This window comes from Salmo salar, chromosome ssa02 (assembly GCF_905237065.1).
Source record: "Salmo salar chromosome ssa02, Ssal_v3.1, whole genome shotgun sequence".
In the NCBI taxonomy this organism is placed as follows: domain Eukaryota; kingdom Metazoa; phylum Chordata; class Actinopteri; order Salmoniformes; family Salmonidae; genus Salmo; species Salmo salar.
Genome location: NC_059443.1, coordinates 17,559,584 through 17,587,544, shown reverse-complemented (window position 1 = coordinate 17,587,544; position 27,961 = coordinate 17,559,584). Strand labels below are relative to the sequence as shown.

Sequence of the window (27,961 nt, the reverse complement as noted above, 5' to 3'; positions counted from 1 at the left end):
TCACATGGACAGACAGGGAAAAGAGCCGTTTCTGGTTCTGCTCCCTCTCTCACCCGGTTCTCTATCTCCCTCCATTCCATCTCTCTGGTCTCTCTCTCCATCTGTTCCACCTCTGTCTGTCTGGCAGAGGAGAGACAGTGAGCTGGCCGTATTAAATGGGAACTGTGTGTGTGTGTGAGAGAGAGAGAGAGAGAGAGAGAGGGAGAGGGAGAGGGAGAGAGATGTGACAGTGACAAAGAGTCAGATGATTATTCCATCTAATTGAATATCTGTTCATATTGAGGGGACATTGAGATCTGCCCTCTGTTGAATAAGAATGATGCCCTTCTCTCTCTCTCTCTCTCTCTCTCCTTCTCTTGCTCCTTCCATTCCTTTATCTTCTCCTCCCTTCTCTAGGTCTGTCTCCCCATGTCCCTCTCTTTTTCCTTCTCTCTCTTTTCGCCCCATGGATGGAGGGATAATATAGTTTCTCTATCTGTGACCTTCTCCACCTCCTTCCTCTCCCCTCCTCTATCACTCACGTTCAACCTTCTCAACCCACGCTTTCCTTCACAATCCATCTCTCCCTCTATCCCCCTCTACCTCTTTCCATTCCATTTCCTTTTCTTTCCTCTACATCTTTACATCATCCCCCACTTTTTCTACCTCTCCCTCTTCCTCCTCCTCCCTCCCTCCCTCCCTCCCTCCCTCCCTCCCTCCCTCCCTCCCTCCCTCCCTCTCTCTCTCTTTCTTTCTCCCTCCCTCCCTGTATCTCTCCCTCTCTCTGCAGTGACAGTGGTGAATTATTAAGAGCTTATTAAAGTCAGAAACACTACAGGCCTGTGTGTGTGTGTGTGTGTGTGTGTGTGTGTGTGTGTGTGTGTGTGTGTGTGTGTGTGTGTGTGTGTCTGACAGGGTGTAGTGGTAGACTAAATTCTCCTCTCAGAAATCAATACCTGTCTACAGCGTGTCCAACAGACTGGGAAACGCTGGCTTTTCTCAAGGCCACACACACACACACACACACACACACACACACACACACACACACACACACACACACACACACACACACACACACACACACACACACACACACACACACACACACACAGACACTGCTGCCCTGCTCAGTGAAGGCTCATCATTGGTAATTGATCAAGGCATTACCTCTATCTTCACACCCAAACACAGCATGCAGTCAGAATCTACTCTTCCTTTCTCTTTTCACCCCAGCTTCCTCCCTCACTCCCTCTTTCCATCTAGTATCTCCCCCTCCACCTCTGTGATCCTTCCCCTCTGCTCTCTGTGGATGCTTCCCCACCCCCTCCTCTCCTCGTCCCTCTCTTCCCTCCCTCCCTGTCTCTCTGTCCGTAGATATTGATGTAGTGTCAGAGTGTGTTAAAGCAGCAGGGATGTAATGGTGGACATTAGCCTTTTGAACTGAGCTAATCTAACAAACACACTCATATACCAACGCTAATGCACTGGCTCTGTGTGTGTATATGTGTGTGTGCATACAGTATCTCTCTTCTCTTCTCTCCTCTCCTCTCCTCTCCTCTCCTCTCCTCTCCTCTCCTCTCCTCTCCTCTCCTCTCCTCTCCTCTCCTCTCCTCTCTCAATTCAATTTCAATTTAAGGGGCTTTATTGGCATGGGAAACATATGTTTACATTGCCAAAGCAAGTGAAATACTCTCTCTCTCTCTCTCTCTCTCTCTCTCTCTCTCTCTCTCTCTCTCTCTCTCTCTCTCTCCCCACTGTGTTCCCAAAGCCCTTACATGAGCTATAGTGATCCATGGAGAGACCAGCCAGAGGGTGTGTGTGTGTGTGTGTGTGTTCACAAAGCCCTTACATCCATGGAGAGACCAGCCAGAGGGTGTGTGTGTGTGTGTGTGTGTGTGTGTGTGTGTGTGTGTGTGTGTGTGTGTGTGTGTGTGTGTGTGTGTGTTCACAAAGCCCTTACATCCATGGAGAGACCAGCCAGAGAGTGTGTGTGTGTCTTCCTAAGCTCTTTAGTGAGTAATAGTGATGCAGTGTAATGGCTGTGTATGGAGTCAGTAAGACATCAACCTCCGACCTAGCTATCTATTACTACACTCCCATCTCTCAGGACCTAGCTATCTATTACTACACTCCCACCTCTCAAGACCTAGCTATCTATTACTACACTCCCACCTCTCAAGACCTAGCTATCTATTACTACACTCCCACCTCTCAGGACCTAGCTATCTATTACTACACTCCCACCTCTCAAGACCTAGCTATCTATTACTACACTCCCACCTCTCAAGACCTAGCTATCTATTACTACACTCCCACCTCTCAGGACCTAGCTATCTATTACTACACTCCCACCTCTCAAGACCTAGCTATCTATTACTACACTCCCACCTCTCAAGACCTAGCTATCTATTACTACACTCCCACCTCTCAGGACCCCCCCCACACACACACACACACACACACACACACACACACACACACACACACACACACACACACACACACACACACACACACACACACACACACACACAAACACACACAGTAATCCCCACACACAGTAATCCCCACACACAGTAATCCCCACACACAAACACACACAGTAATCCCCACACACACAGTAATCCCCACACACACTGTGATCCCCACACACAAACACACACAGTAATCCCCACACACACAGTAATCCCCACACACACTGTAATCCCCACACACAAACACACACAGTAATCCCCACACACAGTAATCCCCACACACAGTAATCCCCACACACAAACACACACAGTAATCCCCACACACACAGTAATCCCCACACACACTGTGATCCCCACACACAAACACACACAGTAATCCCCACACACACAGTAATCCCCACACACCAACACACACACAGTAATCCCCACACACAGTAATCCCCACACACACAGTAATCCCCACACACAAACACACACACAGTAATCCCCATACACAGTAATCCCCACACAGTAATCCCCACACACAGTAATCCCCACACACAGTAATCCCCACACACTGTAATCCCCACACACAAACACAAACACACCCACACACAGTAATCCCCATACACAAACACACACACACACAGTAATCCCCATACACAGCAATCCCCACACATACAGTAATCCACACACACAGTAATCCCCACACATACAGTAATCCACACACACAGCAATCCCCACACACATTAATCCCCACACATACAGTAATCCAGACACACAGTAATCCCCACACACAGTAATCCCCACACACATTAATCCCCACACATACAGTAATCCACACACACAGTAATCCCCACACATACAGTAATCCCCACACATACAGTAATCCACACACACAGTAATCCCCACACATACAGTAATCCACACACACAGTAATCCCCACACATACTGTAATCCACACACACAGTAATCCCCACACACTCACTGCGGGCCAGTGTGTTGGCAGTGTAGCCGGTCGATAGTTTTGTAGTTCTCACTGAAACCTAATCAATGTGATAGGTTAGGATCATTGGAGGTTAGGATCATTGGAGGTTAGGATCATTGGAGGTTAGGATCATTGGAGGTTAGGATCATTGGAAGCCCCGACCCTCTAACCCAGGGATCATCAACTAGATTCATCCCCGACCTTCTAACCCAGGGATCATCAACTAGATTCATCCTCGACCCTCTAACCCAGGGATCATCAACTAGATTCATCCCCGACCCTCTAACCCAGGGATCATCAACTAGATTCATCCCCGACCCTCTAACCCAGGGATCATCAACTAGATTCATCCCCGACCCTCTAACCCAGGGATCATCAACTAGATTCATCCCCGACCCTCTAACCCAGGGATCATCAACTAGATTCATCCCCGACCCTCTAACCCAGGGATCATCAATTAGATTCATCCCCGACCCTCTAACCCAAGGATCATCAACTAGATTCATCCCCGACCCTCTAACCCAGGGATCATCAACTAGATTCATCCCCGACCCTCTAACCCAGGGATCATCAACTAGATTCATCCCCGACCCTCTAACCCAGGGATCATCAACTAGATTCATCCCCGACCCTCTAACCCAGGGATCATCAACTAGATTCATCCCCGACCCTCTAACCCAGGGATCATCAACTAGATTCATCCCCGACCCTCTAACCCAGGGATCATCAACTAGATTCATCCTCGACCCTCTAACCCAGGGATCATCAACTAGATTCATCCCCAACCCTCTAACCCAGGGATCATCAACTAGATTCAGCCGCAGGATTATTTCTTCTGGAGCAGATTGTCAGGGGGCCGGACCATAAATCATTTATAGATGCAAATTGACCGCAAGAAGCCCAAACAGATATAATATTTGACAAAAATATAATAATTTCAAACCTTGTTTACATTTGTAAACAATCACGTCTCTCTCTGTGATGTGTGGTAATACCTTGGAACAGATTTCCAACATTAAAATCACTTGGAGCTGATTTGCTGTTTTTTTTGTTGTTGTATTTTCTGTCCAACAATAAAAAATAAAAGAATAACTCAGAAAACTTAGGTGGCCAAATAACATCACCATAAAACCCTGCTCTACCCTCTCTGCACTTCCTGGTTGTGAGGGTCACATGACTGATGGATGACATGTGAGATTACTTAGGTGATTGAACTGTTCATGAGTTAAGGGAAGAAGGTAGGTTGGGATGAGACATTAAATCCAACTCATACATGGTCCATATCACAGTGTTGAGTCAGTCATATACAATATGGAAAATGGATTACAGCAATTCTACAAAACACATGAGCTGTGGGTGCTTATAGTTGTCCTATTTCACACATGTACAGGTGGGAAGTGTTTCTCTCTCTCTACCAGTGTGCATTGGAAATGTGTCAGCCAGGGTCAGCCTTTATAAATGGCAACCCTGAAACAATTAGGGTTAAGTGCCTTGCTCAAGGGCAACATAACAGATTTCTCACCTTGTCAGCTCAGGGATTCAACAACATTTCAGTCACTGGGCCAACACTCTAACGGCTAGGCTACCTGGCCCCCAGTGGAAGAGAGAGACGGGTGTAGAAACAGAGAAATGGAATAGCTACTAAACAGATTGCTTTCGGAGCAGCAACAGCATCATTATCAGTCCTGGTACTGCTAAACACTGCAGTCCAGGATAGGGAGATACGTTCACCATCTAAACACTCCAGTCCAGGATAGGGAGATACGTTCACCATCTGAACACTGCAGTCCAGGACAGAGAGATACGTTCACCATCTGAACACTCCAGTCCAGGATAGGGAGATACGTTAACCATCTAAACACTCCAGTCCAGGATAGGGAGATTTGTTTACCATCTAAACACTCAAGTCCAGGATAGGGAGATACGTTCACTATCTAAACACTCCAGTCCAGGACAGGGAGATACGTTCACCATCTAAACACTCCAGTCCAGAATAGGGAGATACGTTCACCATCTAAACACTCCAGTCCAGGATAGGGAGATACGTTAACCATCTAAACACTCCAGTCCAGGATAGGGAGATACGTTAACCATCTAAACACTCCAGTCCAGGATAGGGAGATACGGTCACCATCTAAACACTGCAGTCCAGGATAGGGAGATACGTTCACCATCTAAACACTGCAGTCCAGGATAGGGAGACACGGTCACCATCTAAACACTCCAGTCCAGGATAGGGAGATACGTTCACCATCTGAACACTCCAGTCCAGGATAGGGAGATACATTCACCATCTAAACACTGCAGTCCAGGATAGGGAGATACGTTCACCATCTAAACACTGCAGTCCAGGATAGGGAAACACGTTCACCATCTAAACACTCCAGTCCAGGATAGGGAGATACGTTCACCATCTGAACACTCCAGTCCAGTATAGGGAGATACGTTCACCATCTAAACACTGCAGTCCAGGATAGGGAGATACGTTCACCATCTAAACACTGCAGTCCAGGATAGGGAGATTTGTTTACCATCTAAACACTGCAGTCCAGGACAGGGAGATAAGTTCACCATCTAAACACTCCAGTCCAGGATAGGGAGATACGTTAACCATCTAAACACTCCAGTCCAGGATAGGGAGACACGGTCACCATCTAAACACTCTAGTCCAGGAGAGGGAGATACGTTCACCATCTGAACACTGCAGTCCAGGATAGGGAGATACGTTCACCATCTAAACACTCCAGTCCAGGATAGGGGGATTTGTTTACCATCTAAACACTCCAGTCCAGGATAGGGAGATACAATCACCTTCTAAACACTGCAGTCAAGGACAGGGATATACGTTCACCATCTAAACACTCCAGTCCAGGATAGGGAGATTTCTTTACCATCTAAACACTCCAGTCCAGGATAGGGAGATTTGTTTACCATCTAAATACTCCAGTCCAGGATAGGGAGATTTCTTTACCATCTAAACACTCCAGTCCAGGATAGGGAGATTTGTTAACCATCTCAACACTCCAGTCCAGGATAGGGAGATACGTTCACCATCTGAACACTCCAGTCCAGGATAGGGAGATTTGTTCACCATCTAAACACTCCAGTCCAGGAAAGGCAGATACATTCACCATCTAAACACTCCAGTCCAGGATAGGGAGATACGTTAACCATCTAAACACTCCAGTCCAGGATAGGGAGATTTGTTTACCATCTAAACACTCCTGTCCAGTATAGGGAGATACATTCACCATCTAAACACTCCAGTCCAGGATAGCGAGATACATTCACCATCTAAACACTCCAGTCCAGGATAGGGAGATTTGTTTACCATCTAAACACTCCAGTCCAGGATAGGGAGATTTGTTCACCATCGCAACACTCCAGACCAGGATAGGGAGATACGTTCACCATCCTAACACTCCAGTCCAGGATAGGGAGATTTGTTCACCATCTCAACACTCCAGACCAGGATAGGGAGATACGTTCACCATCCTAACACTCCAGTCCAGGATAGGGAGATTTGTTCACTATCTAAACACTCCAGTCCAGGATAGGGAGATACGTTCACCATCTAAACACTGCAGTCCAGGATAGGGAGATACGGTCACCATCTAAACACTCCAGTCCAGGATAGGGAGATTTGTTTACCATCTAAACACTCCAGTCCAGTATAGGGAGATACTTTCACCATCTAAACACTCCAGTCCAGGATAGGGAGATTTGTTTACCATCTAAAAACTGCAGTCCAGCATAAGGAGATACGTTCACCATCTAAACACTCCAGTCCAGGATAGGGAGATACGGTCACCATCTAAACACTCCAGTCCAGGATAGGGAGATACGGTCACCATCTAAACACTCCAGTCCAGGATAGGGAGATACGTTCACCATCTAAACATTCCAGTCCAGGATAGAGAGATACGTTCACCATCTAAACACTCCAGTCCAGGATAGGGAGATACGGTCACCATCTAAACACTCCAGTCCAGGATAGGGAGATACGTTCACCATCTAAACACTCCAGTCCAGGATAGGGAGATACGTTAACCATCTAAACACTCCAGTCCAGGATAGGGAGATACGTTCACCATCTGAACACGGCAGTCCAGGATAGTGAGACACGTTCACCATCTGAACACTCCAGTCCAGGATAGGGAGACACGTTCACCATCTGAACACTCCAGTCCAGGATAGGGAGATACGTTCACCATCTAAACACTGCAGTCCAGGATAGGGAGATACGTTCACCATCTCAACACTCCAGTCCAGGATAGGGAGATACATTCACCATCTAAACACTCCAGTCCAGGATAGGGAGATACGTTCACCATCTGAACACTGCAGTCCAGGACAGGGAGATATGTTCACCATCTGAACACTCCAGTCCAGGATAGGGAGATACATTAACCATCTAAACACTCCAGTCCAGGATAGGGAGATTTGTTTACCATCTAAACACTCCAGTCCAGGATAGGGAGATACGTTCACCATCTGAACACTCCAGTCCAGGACAGGGAGATACGTTCACCATCTCAACACTCCAGTCCAGGATAGGGAGATATGTTCACCATCTAAACACTCCAGTCCAGGATAGGGAGATACGTTAACCATCTAAACACTCCAGTCCAGGATAGGGAGATACGGTCACCATCTAAACACTGCAGTCCAGGATAGGGAGATACATTAACCATCTAAACACTCCAGTCCAGGATAGGGAGATTTGTTTACCATCTAAACACTCCAGTCCAGGATAGGGAGATACGTTCACCATCTGAACACTCCAGTCCAGGACAGGGAGATACGTTCACCATCTAAACACTCCTGTCCAGGATAGGGAGATACGGTCACCATCTAAACACTGCAGTCCAGGACAGGGAGATACGTTCACCATCTAAACACTCCAGTCCAGGATAGGGACATACGTTCACCATCTAAACACTCCAGTCCAGGATAGGGAGATACGTTAACCATCTAAACACTCCAGTCCAGGATAGGGAGATACGGTCACCATCTAAACACTGCAGTCCAGGACAGGGAGATACGTTCACCATCTAAACACTCCAATCCAGGATAGGGAGATACGTTCACCATCTAAACACTGCAGTCCAGGATAGGGAGATACGTTCACTATCTAAACACTGCAGTCCAGGATAGGGAGACACGGTCACCATCTAAACACTCCAGTCCAGGATAGGGAGATACGTTCACCATCTGAACACTCCAGTCCAGGATAGGGAGATACGTTCACCATCTAAACACTCCAGTCCAGGATAGGGAGATACGGTCACCATCTAAACACTCCAGTCCAGGATAGGGAGATACGTTCACCATCTAAACACTCCAGTCCAGGATAGGGAGATACGTTCACCATCTGAACACTCCATTCCAGGATAGGGAGATATGTTAACCATCTAAACACTCCAGTCCAGGATAGGGAGATACGTTCACCATCTGAACACGGCAGTCCAGGATAGTGAGACACGTTCACCATCTGAACACTCCAGTCCAGGATAGGGAGACACGTTCACCATCTGAACACTCCAGTCCAGGATAGGGAGATACGTTCACCATCTAAACAGTGCAGTCCAGGATAGGGAGATACGTTCACCATCTCAACACTCCAGTCCAGGATAGGGAGATACATTCACCATCTAAACACTCCAGTCCAGGATAGGGAGATACGTTCACCATCTGAACACTGCAGTCCAGGACAGGGAGATACGTTCACCATCTGAACACTCCAGTCCAGGATAGGGAGATACATTAACCATCTAAACACTCCAGTCCAGGATAGCGAGATTTGTTTACCATCTAAACACTCCAGTCCAGGATAGGGAGATACGTTCACCATCTGAACAATCCAGTCCAGGACAGGGAGATACGTTCACCATCTCAACACTCCAGTCCAGGATAGGGAGATATGTTCACCATCTAAACACTCCAGTCCAGGATAGGGAGATACGTTAACCATCTAAACACTCCAGTCCAGGATAGGGAGATACGGTCACCATCTAAACACTGCAGTCCAGGATAGGGAGATACATTAACCATCTAAACACTCCAGTCCAGGATAGGGAGATTTGTTTACCATCTAAACACTCCAGTCCAGGATAGGGAGATACGTTCACCATCTGAACACTCCAGTCCAGGACAGGGAGATACGTTCACCATCTGAACACTCCTGTACAGGATAGGGAGATACGGTCACCATCTAAACACTGCAGTCCAGGACAGGGAGATACGTTCACCATCTAAACACTCCAGTCCAGGATAGGGACATACGTTCACCATCTAAACATTCCAGTCCAGGATAGGGAGATACGTTAACCATCTAAACACTCCAGTCCAGGATAGGGAGATACGGTCACCATCTAAACACTGCAGTCCAGGACAGGGAGATACGTTCACCATCTAAACACTCCAGTCCAGGATAGGGAGATACGTTCACCATCTAAACACTGCAGTCCAGGATAGGGAGATACGTTCACCATCTGAACACTCCAGTCCAGGATAGGGAGATACGTTCACCATCTAAACACTCCAGTCCAGGATAGGGAGATACGGTCACCATCTAAACACTCCAGTCCAGGATAGGGAGATACGTTCACCATCTAAACACTCCAGTCCAGGATAGGGAGATACGTTCACCATCTGAACACTCCATTCCAGGATAGGGAGATATGTTAACCATCTAAACACTCCAGTCCAGGATAGGGAGATACGTTCACCATCTGAACACGGCAGTCCAGGATAGTGAGACACGTTCACCATCTGAACACTCCAGTCCAGGATAGGGAGACACGTTCACCATCTGAACACTCCAGTCCAGGATAGGGAGATACGTTCACCATCTAAACAGTGCAGTCCAGGATAGGGAGATACATTCACCATCTCAACACTCCAGTCCAGGATAGGGAGATACATTCACCATCTAAACACTCCAGTCCAGGATAGGGAGATACGTTCACCATCTGAACACTGCAGTCCAGGACAGGGAGATACGTTCACCATCTGAACACTCCAGTCCAGGATAGGGAGATACATTAACCATCTAAACACTCCAGTCCAGGATAGCGAGATTTGTTTACCATCTAAACACTCCAGTCCAGGATAGGGAGATACGTTCACCATCTGAACAATCCAGTCCAGGACAGGGAGATACGTTCACCATCTCAACACTCCAGTCCAGGATAGGGAGATATGTTCACCATCTAAACACTCCAGTCCAGGATAGGGAGATACGTTAACCATCTAAACACTCCAGTCCAGGATAGGGAGATACGGTCACCATCTAAACACTGCAGTCCAGGATAGGGAGATACATTAACCATCTAAACACTCCAGTCCAGGATAGGGAGATTTGTTTACCATCTAAACACTCCAGTCCAGGATAGGGAGATACGTTCACCATCTGAACACTCCAGTCCAGGACAGGGAGATACGTTCACCATCTGAACACTCCTGTCCAGGATAGGGAGATACGGTCACCATCTAAACACTGCAGTCCAGGACAGGGAGATACGTTCACCATCTAAACACTCCAGTCCAGGATAGGGACATACGTTCACCATCTAAACATTCCAGTCCAGGATAGGGAGATACGTTAACCATCTAAACACTCCAGTCCAGGATAGGGAGATACGGTCACCATCTAAACACTGCAGTCCAGGACAGGGAGATACGTTCACCATCTAAACACTCCAGTCCAGGATAGGGAGATACGTTCACCATCTAAACACTGCAGTCCAGGATAGGGAGATACGTTCACTATCTAAACACTGCAGTCCAGGATAGGGAGACACGGTCACCATCTAAACACTCCAGTCCAGGATAGGGAGATACGTTCACCATCTGAACACTCCAGTCCAGGATAGGGAGATACGTTCACCATCTAAACACTGCAGTCCAGGATAGGGAGATACGTTCACCATCTAAACACTGCAGTCCAGGATAGGGAGACACGTTCACCATCTAAACACTCCAGTCCAGGATAGGGAGATGCGTTCACCATCTGAACACTCCAGTCCAGGATAGGGAGATACGTTCACCATCTAAACACTGCAGTCCAGGATAGGGAGATACGTTCACCATCTAAACACTGCAGTCCAGGATAGGGAGATTTGTTTACCATCTAAACACATGCAGTCCAGGACAGGGAGATAAGTTCACCATCTAAACCCTCCAGTCCAGGATAGGGAGATACGTTCACCATCTAAACACTCCAGTCCAGGATAGGGAGACACGGTCACCATCTAAACACTCTAGTCCAGGATAGGGAGATACGTTCACCATCTGAACACTGCAGTCCAGGATAGGGAGATACATTCACCATCTAAACACTCCAGTCCAGGATAGGGAGACACGGTCACCATCTAATCACTCCAGTCCAGGATAGGGAGATACGTTCACCATCTAAACACTCCAGTCCAGGATAGGGAGATTTGTTTACCATCTAAACACTCCAGTCCAGGATAGGGAGATACAATCACCTTCTAAACACTGCAGTCCAGGACAGGGAGATACGTTCACCATCTAAACACTGCAGTCCAGGATAGGGAGACACGGTCACCATCTAAACACTCCAATCCAGGATAGGGAGATACGTTCACCATCTAAACACTGCAGTCCAGGATAGGGAGATTTCTTTACCATCTAAACACTCCAGTCCAGGATAGGGAGATTTGTTTATCATCTAAACACTCCAGTCCAGGATAGGGAGATTTCTTTACCATCTAAACCCTCCAGTCCAGGATAGGGAGATTTGTTAACCATCTCAACACTCCAGTCCAGGATAGGGAGATACGTTCACCATCTGAACACTCCAGTCCAGGATAGGGAGATTTGTTCACCATCTAAACACTCCAGTCCAGGATAGGGAGATACGTTCAACATCTAAACACTCCAGTCCAGGATAGGGAGATACGTTAACCGTCTAAACACTCCAGTCCAGGATAGGGAGATACATTCACCATCTAAACACTCCAGTCCAGGATAGGGAGATACGGTCACCATCTAAACACTGCAGTCCAGGATAGGGAGATACGTTCACCATCTAAACACTCCAGTCCAGGATAGGGAGATTTGTTTACCATCTAAACACTCCAGTCCAGGATAGGGAGATACGTTCACCATCTAACCACTGCAGTCCAGGACAGGGAGATACGTTCACCATCTAAACACTCCAGTCCAGGATAGGGAGATACGGTCACCATCTAAACACTCCAGTCCAGGATAGGGAGATACGTTCACCATCTAAACACTGCAGTCCAGGACAGGGAGATACGTTCACCATCTAAACACTCCAGTCCAGGATAGGGAGACACGGTCACCATCTAAACAGTCTAGTCCAGGATAGCGAGATATGTTCACCATCTGAACACTGCAGTCCAGGATAGGGAGATACGTTCACCATCTAAACACTCCAGTCCAGGATAGGTAGATACGTTCACCATCTAAACACTCCAGTCCAGGATAGGGAGATACGTTAACCGTCTAAACACTCCAGTCCAGGATAGGGAGATACATTCACCATCTAAACACTCCAGTCCAGGATAGGGAGATACATTCACCATCTAAACACTCCAGTCCAGGATAGGGAGATACGGTCACCATCTAAACACTGCAGTCCAGGATAGGGAGATACATTCACCATCTAAACACTCCAGTCCAGGATAGGGAGATTTGTTTACCATCTAAACACTCCAGTCCAGGATAGGGAGATACGTTCACCATCTAAACACTGCAGTCCAGGACAGGGAGATACGTTCACCATCTAAACACTCCAGGCCAGGATAGGGAGATACGGTCACCATCTAAACACTGCAGTCCAGGATAGGGAGATACGTTCACTATCTAAACACTGCAGTCCAGGATAGGGAGACACGGTCACCATCTAAACACTCCAGTCCAGGATAGGGAGATACGTTCACCATCTGAACACTCCAGTCCAGGATAGGGAGATACGTTCACCATCTAAACACTGCAGTCCAGGATAGGGAGATACGTTCACCATCTAAACACTGCAGTCCAGGATAGGGAGACACGTTCACCATCTAAACACTCCAGTCCAGGATAGGGAGATGCGTTCACTATCTGAACACTCCAGTCCAGGATAGGGAGATACGTTCACCATCTAAACACTGCAGTCCAGGATAGGGAGATACGTTCACCATCTAAACACTGCAGTCCAGGATAGGGAGATTTGTTTACCATCTAAACACATGCAGTCCAGGACAGGGAGATAAGTTCACCATCTAAACCCTCCAGTCCAGGATAGGGAGATACGTTCACCATCTAAACACTCCAGTCCAGGATAGGGAGACACGGTAACCATCTAAACACTCTAGTCCAGGATAGGGAGATACGTTCACCATCTGAACACTGCAGTCCAGGATAGGGAGATACGTTCACCATCTAAACACTCCAGTCCAGGATAGGGAGACACGGTCACCATCTTATCACTCCAGTCCTGGATAGGGAGATACGTTCACCATCTAAACACTGCAGTCCAGGATAGGGAGATTTCTTTACCATCTAAACACTCCAGTCCAGGATAGGGAGATTTGTTTATCATCTAAACACTCCAGTCCAGGATAGGGAGATTTCTTTACCATCTAAACCCTCCAGTCCAGGATAGGGAGATTTGTTAACCATCTCAACACTCCAGTCCAGGATAGGGAGATACGTTCACCATCTGAACACTCCAGTCCAGGATAGGGAAATTTATTCACCATCTAAACACTCCAGTCCAGGATAGGGAGATACGTTCACCATCTAAACACTCCAGTCCAGGATAGGGAGATACGTTAACCGTCTAAACACTCCAGTCCAGGATAGGGAGATACATTCACCATCTAAACACTCCAGTCCAGGATAGGGAGATACATTCACCATCTAAACACTCCAGTCCAGGATAGGGAGATACGGTCACCATCTAAACACTGCAGTCCAGGATAGGGAGATACGTTCACCATCTAAACACTCCAGTCCAGGATAGGGAGATTTGTTTACCATCTAAACCCTCCAGTCCAGGATAGGGAGATACGTTCACCATCTAAACACTGCAGTCCAGGACAGGGAGATACGTTCACCATCTAAACACTCCAGTCCAGGATAGGGAGATACGGTCACCATCTAAACACTCCAGTCCAGGATAGGGAGATACGTTCACCATCTAAACACTGCAGTCCAGGACAGGGAGATACGTTCACCATCTAAACACTCCAGTCAAGGATAGGGAGACACGGTCACCATCTAAACAGTCTAGTCCAGGATAGGGAGATATGTTCACCATCTAAACACTCCAGTCCAGGATAGGGAGATACGTTCACCATCTAAACACTCCAGTCCAGGATAGCGATATTTGTTTACCATCTAAACACTCCAGTCCAGGATAGGGAGATACAATCACCTTCTAAACACTGCAGTCCAGGACAGGGAGATACGTTCACCATCTAAACACTGCAGTCCAGGATAGGGAGACACGGTCACCATCTAAACACTCCAGTCCAGGATAGGGAGATTTCTTTACCATCTAAACACTCCAGTCCAGGATAGGGAGATTTGTTTACCATCTAAACACTCCAGTCCAGGATAGGGAGATTTCTTTACCATCTAAACACTCCAGACCAGGATAGGGAGATTTGTTCACCATCTCAACACTCCAGTCCAGGATAGGGAGATATGTTCACCATCTGAAAACTACAGTCCAGGATAGGGAGATTTGTTCACCATCTAAACACTCCAGTCCAGGATAGGGAGATACGTTCACCATCTGAAAACTACAGTCCAGGATAGGGAGATTTGTTCACCATCTAAACACTCCAGTCCAGGATAGGGAGATACGTTCACCATCTAAACACTCCAGTCCAGGATAGGGAGATACGTTAACCATCTAAACACTCCAGTCCAGGATAGGGAGATACATTCACCATCTAAACACTCCAGTCCAGGATAGGGAGATACATTCACCATCTAAACACTCCAGTCCAGGATAGGGAGATACGGTCACCATCTAAACACTGCAGGATAGGGAGATACTTTCACCATCTAAACACTCCAGTCCAGGATAGGGAGATTTGTTTACCATCTAAACACTCCAGTCCAGTATAGGGAGATACATTCACCATCTAAACACTCCAGTCCAGGATAGGGAGATTTGTTTACCATCTAAACACTGCAGTCCAGTATAGGGAGATACGTTCACCATCTAAACACTCAAGTCCAGGATAGGGAGATACGGTCACCATCTAAACACTCCAGTCCAGGATAGGGAGATACGTTCACCATCTAAACACTCCAGTCCAGGATAGGGAGATACATTCACCATCTAAACACTCCAGTCCAGGATAGGGAGATACGTTCACCATCTAAACACTGCAGTCCAGGATAGGGAGACACGGTCACCATCTAAACACTCCAGTCCAGGATAGGGAGATTTCTTTACCATCTAAACACTCCAGTCCAGGATAGGGAGATTTGTTTACCATCTAAACACTCCAGTCCAGGATAGGGAGATACGTTAACCATCTAAACACTCCAGTCCAGGATAGGGAGATACATTCACCATCTAAACACTCCAGTCCAGGATAGGGAGATACATTCACCATCTAAACACTCCAGTCCAGGATAGGGAGATACGGTCACCATCTAAACACTGCAGGATAGGGAGATACTTTCACCATCTAAACACTCCAGTCCAGGATAGGGAGATTTGTTTACCATCTAAACACTCCAGTCCAGTATAGGGAGATACATTCACCATCTAAACACTCCAGTCCAGGATAGGGAGATTTGTTTACCATCTAAACACTGCAGTCCAGTATAGGGAGATACGTTCACCATCTAAACACTCAAGTCCAGGATAGGGAGATACGGTCACCATCTAAACACTCCAGTCCAGGATAGGGAGATACGTTCACCATCTAAACACTCCAGTCCAGGATAGGGAGATACATTCACCATCTAAACACTCCAGTCCAGGATAGGGAGATACGTTCACCATCTAAACACTGCAGTCCAGGATAGGGAGACACGGTCACCATCTAAACACTCCAGTCCAGGATAGGGAGATTTCTTTACCATCTAAACACTCCAGTCCAGGATAGGGAGATTTGTTTACCATCTAAACACTCCAGTCCAGGATAGGGAGATTTCTTTACCATCTAAACACTCCAGACCAGGATAGGGAGATTTGTTCACCATCTCAACACTCCAGTCCAGGATAGGGAGATACGTTCACCATCTGAAAACTACAGTCCAGGATAGGGAGATTTGTTCACCATCTAAACACTCCAGTCCAGGATAGGGAGATACGTTCACCATCTGAAAACTACAGTCCAGGATAGGGAGATTTGTTCACCATCTAAACACTCCAGTCCAGGATAGGGAGATACGTTCACCATCTAAACACTCCAGTCCAGGATAGGGAGATACGTTAACCATCTAAACACTCCAGTCCAGGATAGGGAGATACATTCACCATCTAAACACTCCAGTCCAGGATAGGGAGATACATTCACCATCTAAACACTCCAGTCCAGGATAGGGAGATACGGTCACCGTCTAAACACTGCAGGATAGGGAGATACTTTCACCATCTAAACACTCCAGTCCAGGATAGGGAGATTTGTTTACCATCTAAACACTCCAGTCCAGTATAGGGAGATACATTCACCATCTAAACACTCCAGTCCAGGATAGGGAGATTTGTTTACCATCTAAACACTGCAGTCCAGTATAGGGAGATACGTTCACCATCTAAACACTCCAGTCCAGGATAGGGAGATACGGTCACCATCTAAACACTCCAGTCCAGGATAGGGAGATACGTTCACCATCTAAACACTCCAGTCCAGGATAGGGAGATACGTTCACCATCTAAACACTGCAGTCCAGGATAGGGAGACACGGTCACCATCTAAACACTCCAGTCCAGGATAGGGAGATTTCTTTACCATCTAAACACTCCAGTCCAGGATAGGGAGATTTGTTTACCATCTAAACACTCCAGTCCAGGATAGGGAGATTTCTTTACCATCTAAACACTCCAGACCAGGATAGGGAGATTTGTTCACCATCTCAACACTCCAGTCCAGGATAGGGAGATACGTTCACCATCTGAAAACTACAGTCCAGGATAGGGAGATTTGTTCACCATCTAAACACTCCAGTCCAGGATAGGGAGATACGTTCACCATCTGAAAACTACAGTCCAGGATAGGGAGATTTGTTCACCATCTAAACACTCCAGTCCAGGATACGGAGATACGTTCACCATCTAAACACTGCAGTCCAGGATAGGGAGACACGGTCACCATCTAAACACTCCAGTCCAGGATAGGGAGATACGTTCACCATCTAAACACTGCAGTCCAGGATAGGGAGATTTCTTTACCATCTAAACACTCCAGTCCAGGATAGGGAGATTTGTTTATCATCTAAACACTCCAGTCCAGGATAGGGAGATTTCTTTACCATCTAAACACTCCAGTCCAGGATAGGGAGATTTGTTAACCATCTCAACACTCCAGTCCAGGATAGGGAGATACGTTCACCATCTGAACACTCCAGTCCAGGATAGGGAGATTTGTTCACCATCTAAACACTCCAGTCCAGGATAGGGAGATACGTTCACCATCTAAACACTCCAGTCCAGGATAGGGAGATACGTTAACCGTCTAAACACTCCAGTCCAGGATAGGGAGATACATTCACCATCTAAACACTCCAGTCCAGGATAAGGAGATACATTCACCATCTAAACACTCCAGTCCAGGATAGGGAGATACGGTCACCATCTAAACACTGCAGTCCAGGATAGGGAGATACGTTCACCATCTAAACTCTCCAGTCCAGGATAGGGAGATTTGTTTACCATCTAAACACTCCAGTCCAGGATAGGGAGATACGTTCACCATCTAAACACTGCAGTCCAGGACAGGGAGATACGTTCACCATCTAAACACTCCAGTCCAGGATAGGGAGATACGGTCACCATCTAAACACTCCAGTCCAGGATAGGGAGATACGTTCACCATCTAAACACTGCAGTCCATGACAGGGAGATACGTTCACCATCTAAACACTCCAGTCCAGGATAGGGAGACACGGTCACCATCTAAACAGTCTAGTCCAGGATAGGGAGATATGTTCACCATCTGAACACTGCAGTCCAGGATAGGGAGATACGTTCACCATCTAAACACTCCAGTCCAGGATAGGTAGATACGTTCACCATCTAAACACTCCAGTCCAGGATAGGGAGATACGTTAACCGTCTAAACACTCCAGTCCAGGATAGGGAGATACATTCACCATCTAAACACTCCAGTCCAGGACAGGGAGATACATTCACCATCTAAACACTCCAGTCCAGGATAGGGAGATACGGTCACCATCTAAACACTGCAGTCCAGGATAGGGAGATACGTTCACCATCTAAACACTCCAGTCCAGGATAGGGAGATTTGTTTACCATCTAAACACTCCAGTCCAGGATAGGGAGATACCTTCACCATCTAAACACTGCAGTCCAGGACAGGAAGATACGTTCACCATCTAAACACTCCAGTCCAGGATAGGGAGATACGGTCACCATCTAAACACTCCAGTCCAGGATAGGGAGATACGTTCACCATCTAAACACTGCAGTCCAGGACAGTGAGATACGTTCACCATCTAAACACTCCAGTCAAGGATAGGGAGACACGGTCACCATCTAAACAGTCTAGTCCAGGATAGGGAGATATGTTCACCATCTGAACACTGCAGTCCAGGATAGGGAGATACGTTCACCATCTAAACACTCCAGTCCAGGATAGGGAGACACGGTCACCATCTAAACACTCCAGTCCAGGATAGGGAGATACGTTCACCATCTAAACACTCCAGTCCAGGATAGCGATATTTGTTTACCATCTAAACACTCCAGTCCAGGATAGGGAGATACAATCATCTTCTAAACACTGCAGTCCAGGACAGGGAGATACGTTCACCATCTAAACACTGCAGTCCAGGATAGGGAGACACGGTCACCATCTAAACACTCCAGTCCAGGATAGGGAGATACGTTCACCATCTAAACACTGCAGTCCAGGATAGGGAGACACGGTCACCATCTAAACACTCCAGTCCAGGATAGGGAGATTTCTTTACCATCTAAACACTCCAGTCAAGGATAGGGAGATTTGTTTACCATCTAAACACTCCAGTCCAGGATAGGGAAATTTCTTTACCATCTAAACACTCCAGTCCAGGATAGGGAGATTTGTTAACCATCTCAACACTCCAGTCCAGGATAGGGAGATACGTTCACCATCTGAACACTCCAGTCCAGGATAGGGAGATTTGTTCACCATCTAAACACTCCAGTCCAGGATAGGGAGATACGTTAACCATCTAAACACTCCAGTCCAGGATAGGGAGATACATTCACCATCTAAACACTCCAGTCCAGGATAGGGAGATACATTCACCATCTAAACACTCCAGTCCAGGATAGGGAGATACGGTCAACATCTAAACACTGCAGGATAGGGAGATACTTTCACCATCTAAACACTCCAGTCCAGGATAGGGAGATTTGTTTACCATCTAAACACTCCAGTCCAGTATAGGGAGATACATTCACCATCTAAACACTCCAGTCCAGGATAGGGAGATTTGTTTACCATCTAAACACTGCAGTGCAGTATAGGGAGATACGTTCACCATCTAAACACTCCAGTCCAGGATAGGGAGATACGGTCACCATCTAAACACTCCAGTCCAGGATAGGGAGATATGTTCACAATCTAAACACTCCAGTCCAGGATAGGGAGATACATTCACCATCTAAACACTCCAGTCCAGGATAGGGAGATACGTTCACCATCTAAACACTTCAGTCCAGGATAGGGAGACACGGTCACCATCTAAACACTCCAGTCCAGGATAGGGAGATTTCTTTACCATCTAAACACTCCAGTCCAGGATAGGGAGATTTGTTTACCATCTAAACACTCCAGTCCAGGATAGGGAGATTTCTTTACCATCTAAACACTCCAGACCAGGATAGGGAGATACAATCACCTTCTAACCACTGCAGTCCAGGACAGGGAGATACGTTCACCATCTAAACACTGCAGTCCAGGATAGGGAGACACGGTCACCATCTAAACACTCCAGTCCAGGATAGGGAGATACGTTCACCATCTAAACACTGCAGTCCAGGATAGGGAGACACGGTCACCATCTAAACACTCCAGTCCAGGATAGGGAGATTTCTTTACCATCTAAACACTCCAGTCAAGGATAGGGAGATTTGTTTACCATCTAAACACTCCAGTCCAGGATAGGGAAATTTCTTTACCATCTAAACACTCCAGTCCAGGATAGGGAGATTTGTTAACCATCTCAACACTCCAGTCCAGGATAGGGAGATACGTTCACCATCTGAACACTCCAGTCCAGGATAGGGAGATTTGTTTACCATCTAAACACTCCAGTCCAGGATAGGGAGATACGTTCACCATCTAAACACTCCAGTCCAGGATAGGGAGATACATTCACCATCTAAACACTCCAGTCCAGGATAGGGAGATACATTCACCATCTAAACACTCCAGTCCAGGATAGGGAGATACGGTCACCATCTAAACACTGCAGGATAGGGAGATACTTTCACCATCTAAACACTCCAGTCCAGGATAGGGAGATTTGTTTACCATCTAAACACTCCAGTCCAGTATAGGGAGATACATTCACCATCTAAACACTCCAGTCCAGGATAGGGAGATTTGTTTACCATCTAAACACTGCAGTGCAGTATATGGAGATACGTTCACCATCTAAACACTCCAGTCCAAGATAGGGAGATACGGTCACCATCTAAACACTCCAGTCCAGGATAGGGAGATATGTTCACCATCTAAACACTCCAGTCCAGGATAGGGAGATACATTCACCATCTAAACACTCCAGTCCAGGATAGGGAGATACGTTCACCATCTAAACACTGCAGTCCAGGATAGGGAGACACGGTCACCATCTAAACACTCCAGTCCAGGATAGGGAGATTTCTTTACCATCTAAACACTCCAGTCCAGGATAGGGAGATTTGTTTACCATCTAAACACTCCAGTCCAGGATAGGGAGATTTCTTTACCATCTAAACACTCCAGACCAGGATAGGGAGATTTGTTCACCATCTCAACACTCCAGTCCAGGATAGGGAGATACGTTCACCATCTGAAAACTACAGTCCAGGATAGGGAGATTTGTTCACCATCTAAACACTCCAGTCCAGGATAGGGATATACGTTCACCATCTGAAAACTACAGTCCAGGATAGGGAGATTTCTTTACCATCTAAACACTCCAGTCCAGGATAGGGAGATTTCTTTACCATCTAAACACTCCAGTCCAGGATAGGGAGATTTGTTAACCATCTCAACACTCCAGTCCAGGATAGGGAGATACGTTCACCATCTGAACACTCCAGTCCAGGATAGGGAGATTTGTTCACCATCTAAACACTCCAGTCCAGGATAGGGAGATACGTTAACCATCTAAACACTCCAGTCCAGGATAGGGAGATACATTCACCATCTAAACACTCCAGTCCAGGATAGGGAGATACATTCACCATCTAAACACTCCAGTCCAGGATAGGGAGATACGGTCACCATCTAAACACTGCAGGATAGGGAGATACTTTCACCATCTAAACACTCCAGTCCAGGATAGGGAGATTTGTTTACCATCTAAACACTCCAGTCCAGTATAGGGAGATACATTCACCATCTAAACACTCCAGTCCAGGATAGGGAGATTTGTTTACCATCTAAACACTGCAGTCCAGTATAGGGAGATACGTTCACCATCTAAACACTCCAGTCCAGGATAGGGAGATACGTTCACCATCTAAACACTCCAGTCCAGGATAGGGAGATACGTTAACCATGTAAACACTCCAGTCCAGGATAGGGAGATACATTCACCATCTAAACACTCCAGTCCAGGATAGGGAGATACGTTCACCATCTAAACACTCCAGTCCAGGATACGGAGATACGGTCACCATCTAAACACTGCAGTCCAGGATAGGGAGATACGTTCACCATCTAAACACTCCAGTCCAGGATAGGGAGATTTGTTTACCATCTAAACACTCCAGTCCAGTATAGGGAGATACATTCACCATCTAAACACTCCAGTCCAGGATAGGGAGATTTGTTTACCATCTAAACACTGCAGTCCAGTATAGGGAGATACATACACCATCTAAACAGTCCAGTCCAGGATAGGGAGATTTGTTTACCATCTAAACACTGCTTGTGGATGTTGTATGTCTTTGGCAGCAGAACAATTCCCCATCAAGGTTATGAGACTAATAAGACAAATGACGGAAGAACATATGTTTACGTTCAACAGGTTCACTGATAAAAACAGTCATCTACTACTATACAGGTATCCATGACAACAGATGAAGCCCCTACTATGGTATGGTAATAGAGTCAGTAGGGTTTACAGCCTTGTGAGAATCTCTCTCTCTCTCTCTCTCTCTGTCTCTCTCTCTCTCTCTCTCTCTCTCTCTCTCTCTCTCTCTCTCTCTCTCTCTCTCTCTGGTTATTAATAGTATACTACCTATTAGGTCTGAGGGGCCTTTTAGTATGAGGATATTAGGGTGCTAGACTTGTGTGAGAAGATCTGGGAATATCAGCATCTCTAGAAATAAGGGGTAGGGGATAGTGGGTAGGGGGTAGGGGAAGAGTGAGTACTTGTGGGCTTCAGTTGTATCCTCACCCCTCACTCGGGGGATAAACACAGAGGTTAGGAGACTGGTCTGTTTCAACCTGGACTGCAGCTTTAAAATCTTCACGCTGACAGTAATGTAGCCCCATCCAACATCAACCCCTATCCCCTATCCCCTACCCTCTATCCCCTAGACTAGGGATCATCAAAAAAATTATTGAGTGGATGGTCGGGGGGCCGGAACATAATTACTAATAATTTGTAGATGCAAATTGACCGCGAGAAGCCTAAACAGATATAATGTTTGACTAAAACAATAATTTCAAACCTTGCTTAAATTTATATACAATTACGTGTCTCTCCATTATGCGTGGGAAAACTTGGAGCAGGTTTCTTAAATGAAAATAACTTTGGAGCTGACTTTCTGGTGTTTTTACGTCATGTCCATGTTTTTACGTCATTTTTACGTCATGTCCCTGTTGTAAGGCAGGGTTATGTCATGTCCCTGTTGTAAGGCAGGGTTACGTCATGTCCCTGTTGTAAGGCAGGGTTAAGTCATGTCCCTGTTCTAAGGCAGGGTTACGTCATGTCCCTGTTGTAAGGCAGGGTTACGTCATGTCCCTGTTGTAAGGCAGGGTTACGTCATGTCCCTGCTGTAAGGCAGGGTTACGTCATGTCCCTGTTGTAAGGCAGGGTTACGTCATGTCCCTGTTGTAAGGCAGGGTTACGTCATGTCCCTGTTGTTAGGCAGGGTTACGTCATGTCCCTGTTCTAAGGCAGGGTTACGTCATGTCCCTGTTCTAAGGCAGGGTTACGTCATGTCCCTGTTCTAAGGCAGGGTTACGTCATGTCCCTGTTGTAAGGCAGGGTTACGTCATGTCCCTGTTCTAAGGCCGGGTTACGTCATGTCCCTGTTGCAAGGCAGGGTTATGTCATGTCCCTGTTGTAAGGCAGGGTTACGTCATGTCCCTGTTGTAAGGCAGGGTTAAGTCATGTCCCTGTTCTAAGGCAGGGTTACGTCATGTCCCTGTTGTAAGGCAGGGTTACGTCATGTCCCTGTTGTAAGGCAGGGTTACGTCATGTCCCTGCTGTAAGGCAGGGTTACGTCATGTCCCTGTTGTAAGGCAGGGTTACGTCATGTCCCTGTTGTAAGGCAGGGTTACGTCATGTCCCTGTTGTAAGGCAGGGTTACGTCATGTCCCTGTTGTAAGGCAGGGTTACGTCATGTCCCTGCTCTAAGGCAGGGTTACGTCATGTCCCTGTTCTAAGGCAGGGTTACGTCATGTCCTTGTTCTAAGGCAGGGTTACGTCATGTCCCTTTTGTAAGGCAGGGTTATGTCATGTCCCTGTTGTAAGGCAGGGTTACGTCATGTCCCTGTTGTAAGGCAGGGTTACATCATGTCCCTGTTGTAAGGCAGGGTTACGTCATGTCCCTGTTGTAAGGCAGGGTTACATCATGTCCCTGTTGTAAGGCAGGGTTACGTCATGTCCCTGTTGTAAGGCAGTGTTACGTCATGTCCCTGTTGTAAGACAGGGTTACGTCATGTCCCTGTTCTAAGGCAGGGTTACGTCATGTCCTTGTTGTAAGGCAGGGTTACGTCATGTCCCTGTTGTAAGGCAGGGTTACGTCATGTCCCTGTTGTAAGGCAGGGTTACGTCATGTACCTGCTCTAAGGCAGGGCTACGTCATGTCCCTGTTGTAAAGCAGGGTTACGTCATGTCCCTGTTGTAAGGCAGGGTTACGTCATGTCCCTGTTCTAAGGCAGGGTTACGTCATGTCCTTGTTCTAAGGCAGGGTTACGTCATGTCCCTTTTGTAAGGCAGGGTTACGTCATGTCCCTGTTGTAAGGCAGGGTTACGTCATGTCCCTGTTGTAAGGCAGGGTTACGTCATGTCCCTGTTGTAAGGCAGGGTTACGTCATGTCCCTGTTGTAAGGCAGGGTTACGTCATGTCCCTGCTGTAAGGCAGGGTTACGTCACGTCCATGTTCTAAGGCAGGGTTACGTCATGTCCCTGCTGTAAGGCAGGGTTACGTCATGTCCCTGTTGTAAGGCAGGGTTACGTCATGTCCCTGTTGTAAGGCAGGATTACGTCATGTCCCTGTTGTAAGGCAGGGTTATGTCATGTCCATGTTGTAAGGCAGGGTTACGTCATTTCCCTGTTCTAAGGCAGGGTTACGTCATGTCCCTGTTGTAAGGCAGGGTTACGTCATTTCCCTGTTCTAAGGCAGGGTTACGTCATGTCCCTGTTGTAAGGCAGGGTTACGTCATGTCCCTGTTGTAAGGCAGGGTTACGTCATGTCCCTGTTGTAAGGCAGGGTTACGTCATGTCCCTGTTGTAAGGCAGGGTTACGTCATGTCCCTGTTGTAAGGCAGGGTTATGTCATGTCCCTGTTGTAAGGCAGGGTTACGTCATGTCCCTGTTGTAAGGCAGGGTTACTTCATGTCCCTGCTCTAAGGCAGGGTTACGTCATGTCCCTGTTGTAAGGCAGGGTTACGTCATGTCCCTGTTCTAAGGCAGGGTTACGTCATGTCCTTGTTCGTAGGCAGGGTTACGTCATGTCCCTGTTGTAAGGCAGGGTTACGTCATGTCCCTGTTGTAAGGCAGGGTTACGCATGTCCCTGTTGTAAGGCAGTGTTACGTCATGTCCCTGTTGTAAGGCAGGGTTACGTCATGTCCCTGTTGTAAGGCAGGGTTACGTCATGTCCCTGTTGTTAGGCAGGGTTACGTCATGTCCCTGTTCTAAGGCAGGGTTACGTCATGTCCCTGTTCTAAGGCAGGGTTACGTCATGTCCCTGTTGTAAGGCAGGGTTACGTCATGTCCCTGTTGTAAGGCAGGGTTACGTCATGTCCCTGTTGTAAGGCAGGGTTACGTCATGTCCCTGTTGTAAGGCAGGGTTACGTCATGTCCCTGCTGTAAGGCAGGGTTACGTCACGTCCCTGTTCTAAGGCAGGGTTACGTCATGTCCCTGCTGTAAGGCAGGGTTACGTCATGTCCCTGTTGTAAGGCAGGGTTACGTCATGTCCCTGTTGTAAGGCAGGGTTACGTCATGTCCCTGTTGTAAGGCAGGGTTATGTCATGTCCATGTTGTAAGGCAGGGTTACGTCATTTCCCTGTTCTAAGGCAGGGTTACGTCATGTCCCTGTTCTAAGGCAGGGTTACGTCATTTCCCTGTTCTAAGGCAGGGTTACGTCATGTCCCTGTTGTAAGGCAGGGTTACATCATGTCCCTGTTGTAAGGCAGGGTTACGTCATGTCCCTGCTCTAAGGCAGGGTTACGTCATGTCCCTGTTCTAAGGCAGGGTTACGTCATGTCCTTGTTCTAAGGCAGGGTTACGTCATGTCCCTTTTGTAAGGCAGGGTTATGTCATGTCCCTGTTGTAAGGCAGGGTTACGTCATGTCCCTGTTGTAAGGCAGGGTTACATCATGTCCCTGTTGTAAGGCAGGGTTACGTCATGTCCCTGTTGTAAGGCAGGGTTACATCATGTCCCTGTTGTAAGGCAGGGTTACGTCATGTCCCTGTTGTAAGGCAGGGTTACGTCATGTCCTTGTTCTAAGGCAGGGGTACGTCATGTCCCTTTTTTAAGGCAGGGTTATGTCATGTCCCTGTTGTAAGGCAGGGTTACGTCATGTCCCTGTTGTAAGGCAGAGTTACATCATGTCCCTGTTGTAAGGCAGGGTTACGTCATGTCCCTGTTGTAAGGCAGGGTTACATCATGTCCCTGTTGTAAGGCAGGGTTACGTCATGTCCCTGTTCTAAGGCAGGGTTACGTCATGTCCTTGTTGTAAGGCAGGGTTACGTCATGTCCCTGTTGTAAGGCAGGGTTACGTCATGTCCCTGTTGTAAGGCAGGGTTACGTCATGTCCCTGCTCTAAGGCAGGGTTACGTCATGTCCCTGTTGTAAGGCAGGGTTACGTCATGTCCCTTTTGTAAGGCAGGGTTACGTCATGTCCCTGTTCTAGGGCAGGGTTACGTCATGTCCTTGTTCTAAGGCAGGGTTACGTCATGTCCCTTTTGTAAGGCAGGGTTATGTCATGTCCCTGTTGTAAGGCAGGGTTACGTCATGTCCCTGTTGTAAGGCAGGGTTACGTCATGTCCCTGTTGTAAGGCAGGGTTATTTCATGTCCCTGCTGTAAGGCAGGGTTACGTCATGTCCCTGTTGTAAGGCAGGGTTACGTCATGTCCCTGTTGTAAGGCAGGGTTACGTCATGTCCCTGCTCTAAGGCAGGGTTACGTCATGTCCCTGTTCTAAGGCAGGGTTACGTCATGTCCTTGTTCTAAGGCAGGGTTACGTCATGTCCCTTTTGTAAGGCAGGGTTACGTCATGTCCCTGTTGTAAGGCAGGGTTACGTCATGTCCCTTTTGTAAGGCAGGGTTACGTCATGTCCCTGTTCTAAGGCAGGGTTACGTCATGTCCTTGTTCTAAGGCAGGGTTACGTCATGTCCCTTTTGTAAGGCAGGGTTATGTCATGTCCCTGTTGTAAGGCAGGGTTACGTCATGTCCCTGTTGTAAGGCAGGGTTACGTCATGTCCCTGTTGTAAGGCAGGGTTATTTCATGTCCCTGCTGTAAGGCAGGGTTACGTCATGTCCCTGTTGTAAGGCAGGGTTACGTCATGTCCCTGTTGTAAGGCAGGGTTACGTCATGTCCCTGCTCTAAGGCAGGGTTACGTCATGTCCCTGTTCTAAGGCAGGGTTACGTCATGTCCTTGTTCTAAGGCAGGGTTACGTCATGTCCCTTTTGTAAGGCAGGGTTACGTCATGTCCCTGTTGTAAGGCAGGGTTACGTCATGTCCCTGTT

The 27,961-nt window shown here is 47.2% G+C and overlaps 1 protein-coding gene across 2 annotated transcripts in view; it reads right to left on the bottom strand.

The window, feature by feature from the left end:
• The window catches only part of LOC106595655 (ephrin-A3), a 133,647-nt gene that overhangs the window by 31,081 nt on the left and 74,605 nt on the right, over positions 1–27,961 (bottom strand). The window contains exon 1 of one of the 2 annotated variants that reach the window (XM_045698812.1): positions 5–104. The exons of the other annotated variant lie outside the window; for it this stretch is intronic. Coding sequence (XP_045554768.1) covers positions 5–75 — 71 coding nt within the window. The 5' untranslated portion in view covers positions 76–104. Of the gene's footprint in view, positions 1–4; positions 105–27,961 lie in introns of those variants that run through there. 2 annotated transcript variants of the gene reach the window in all.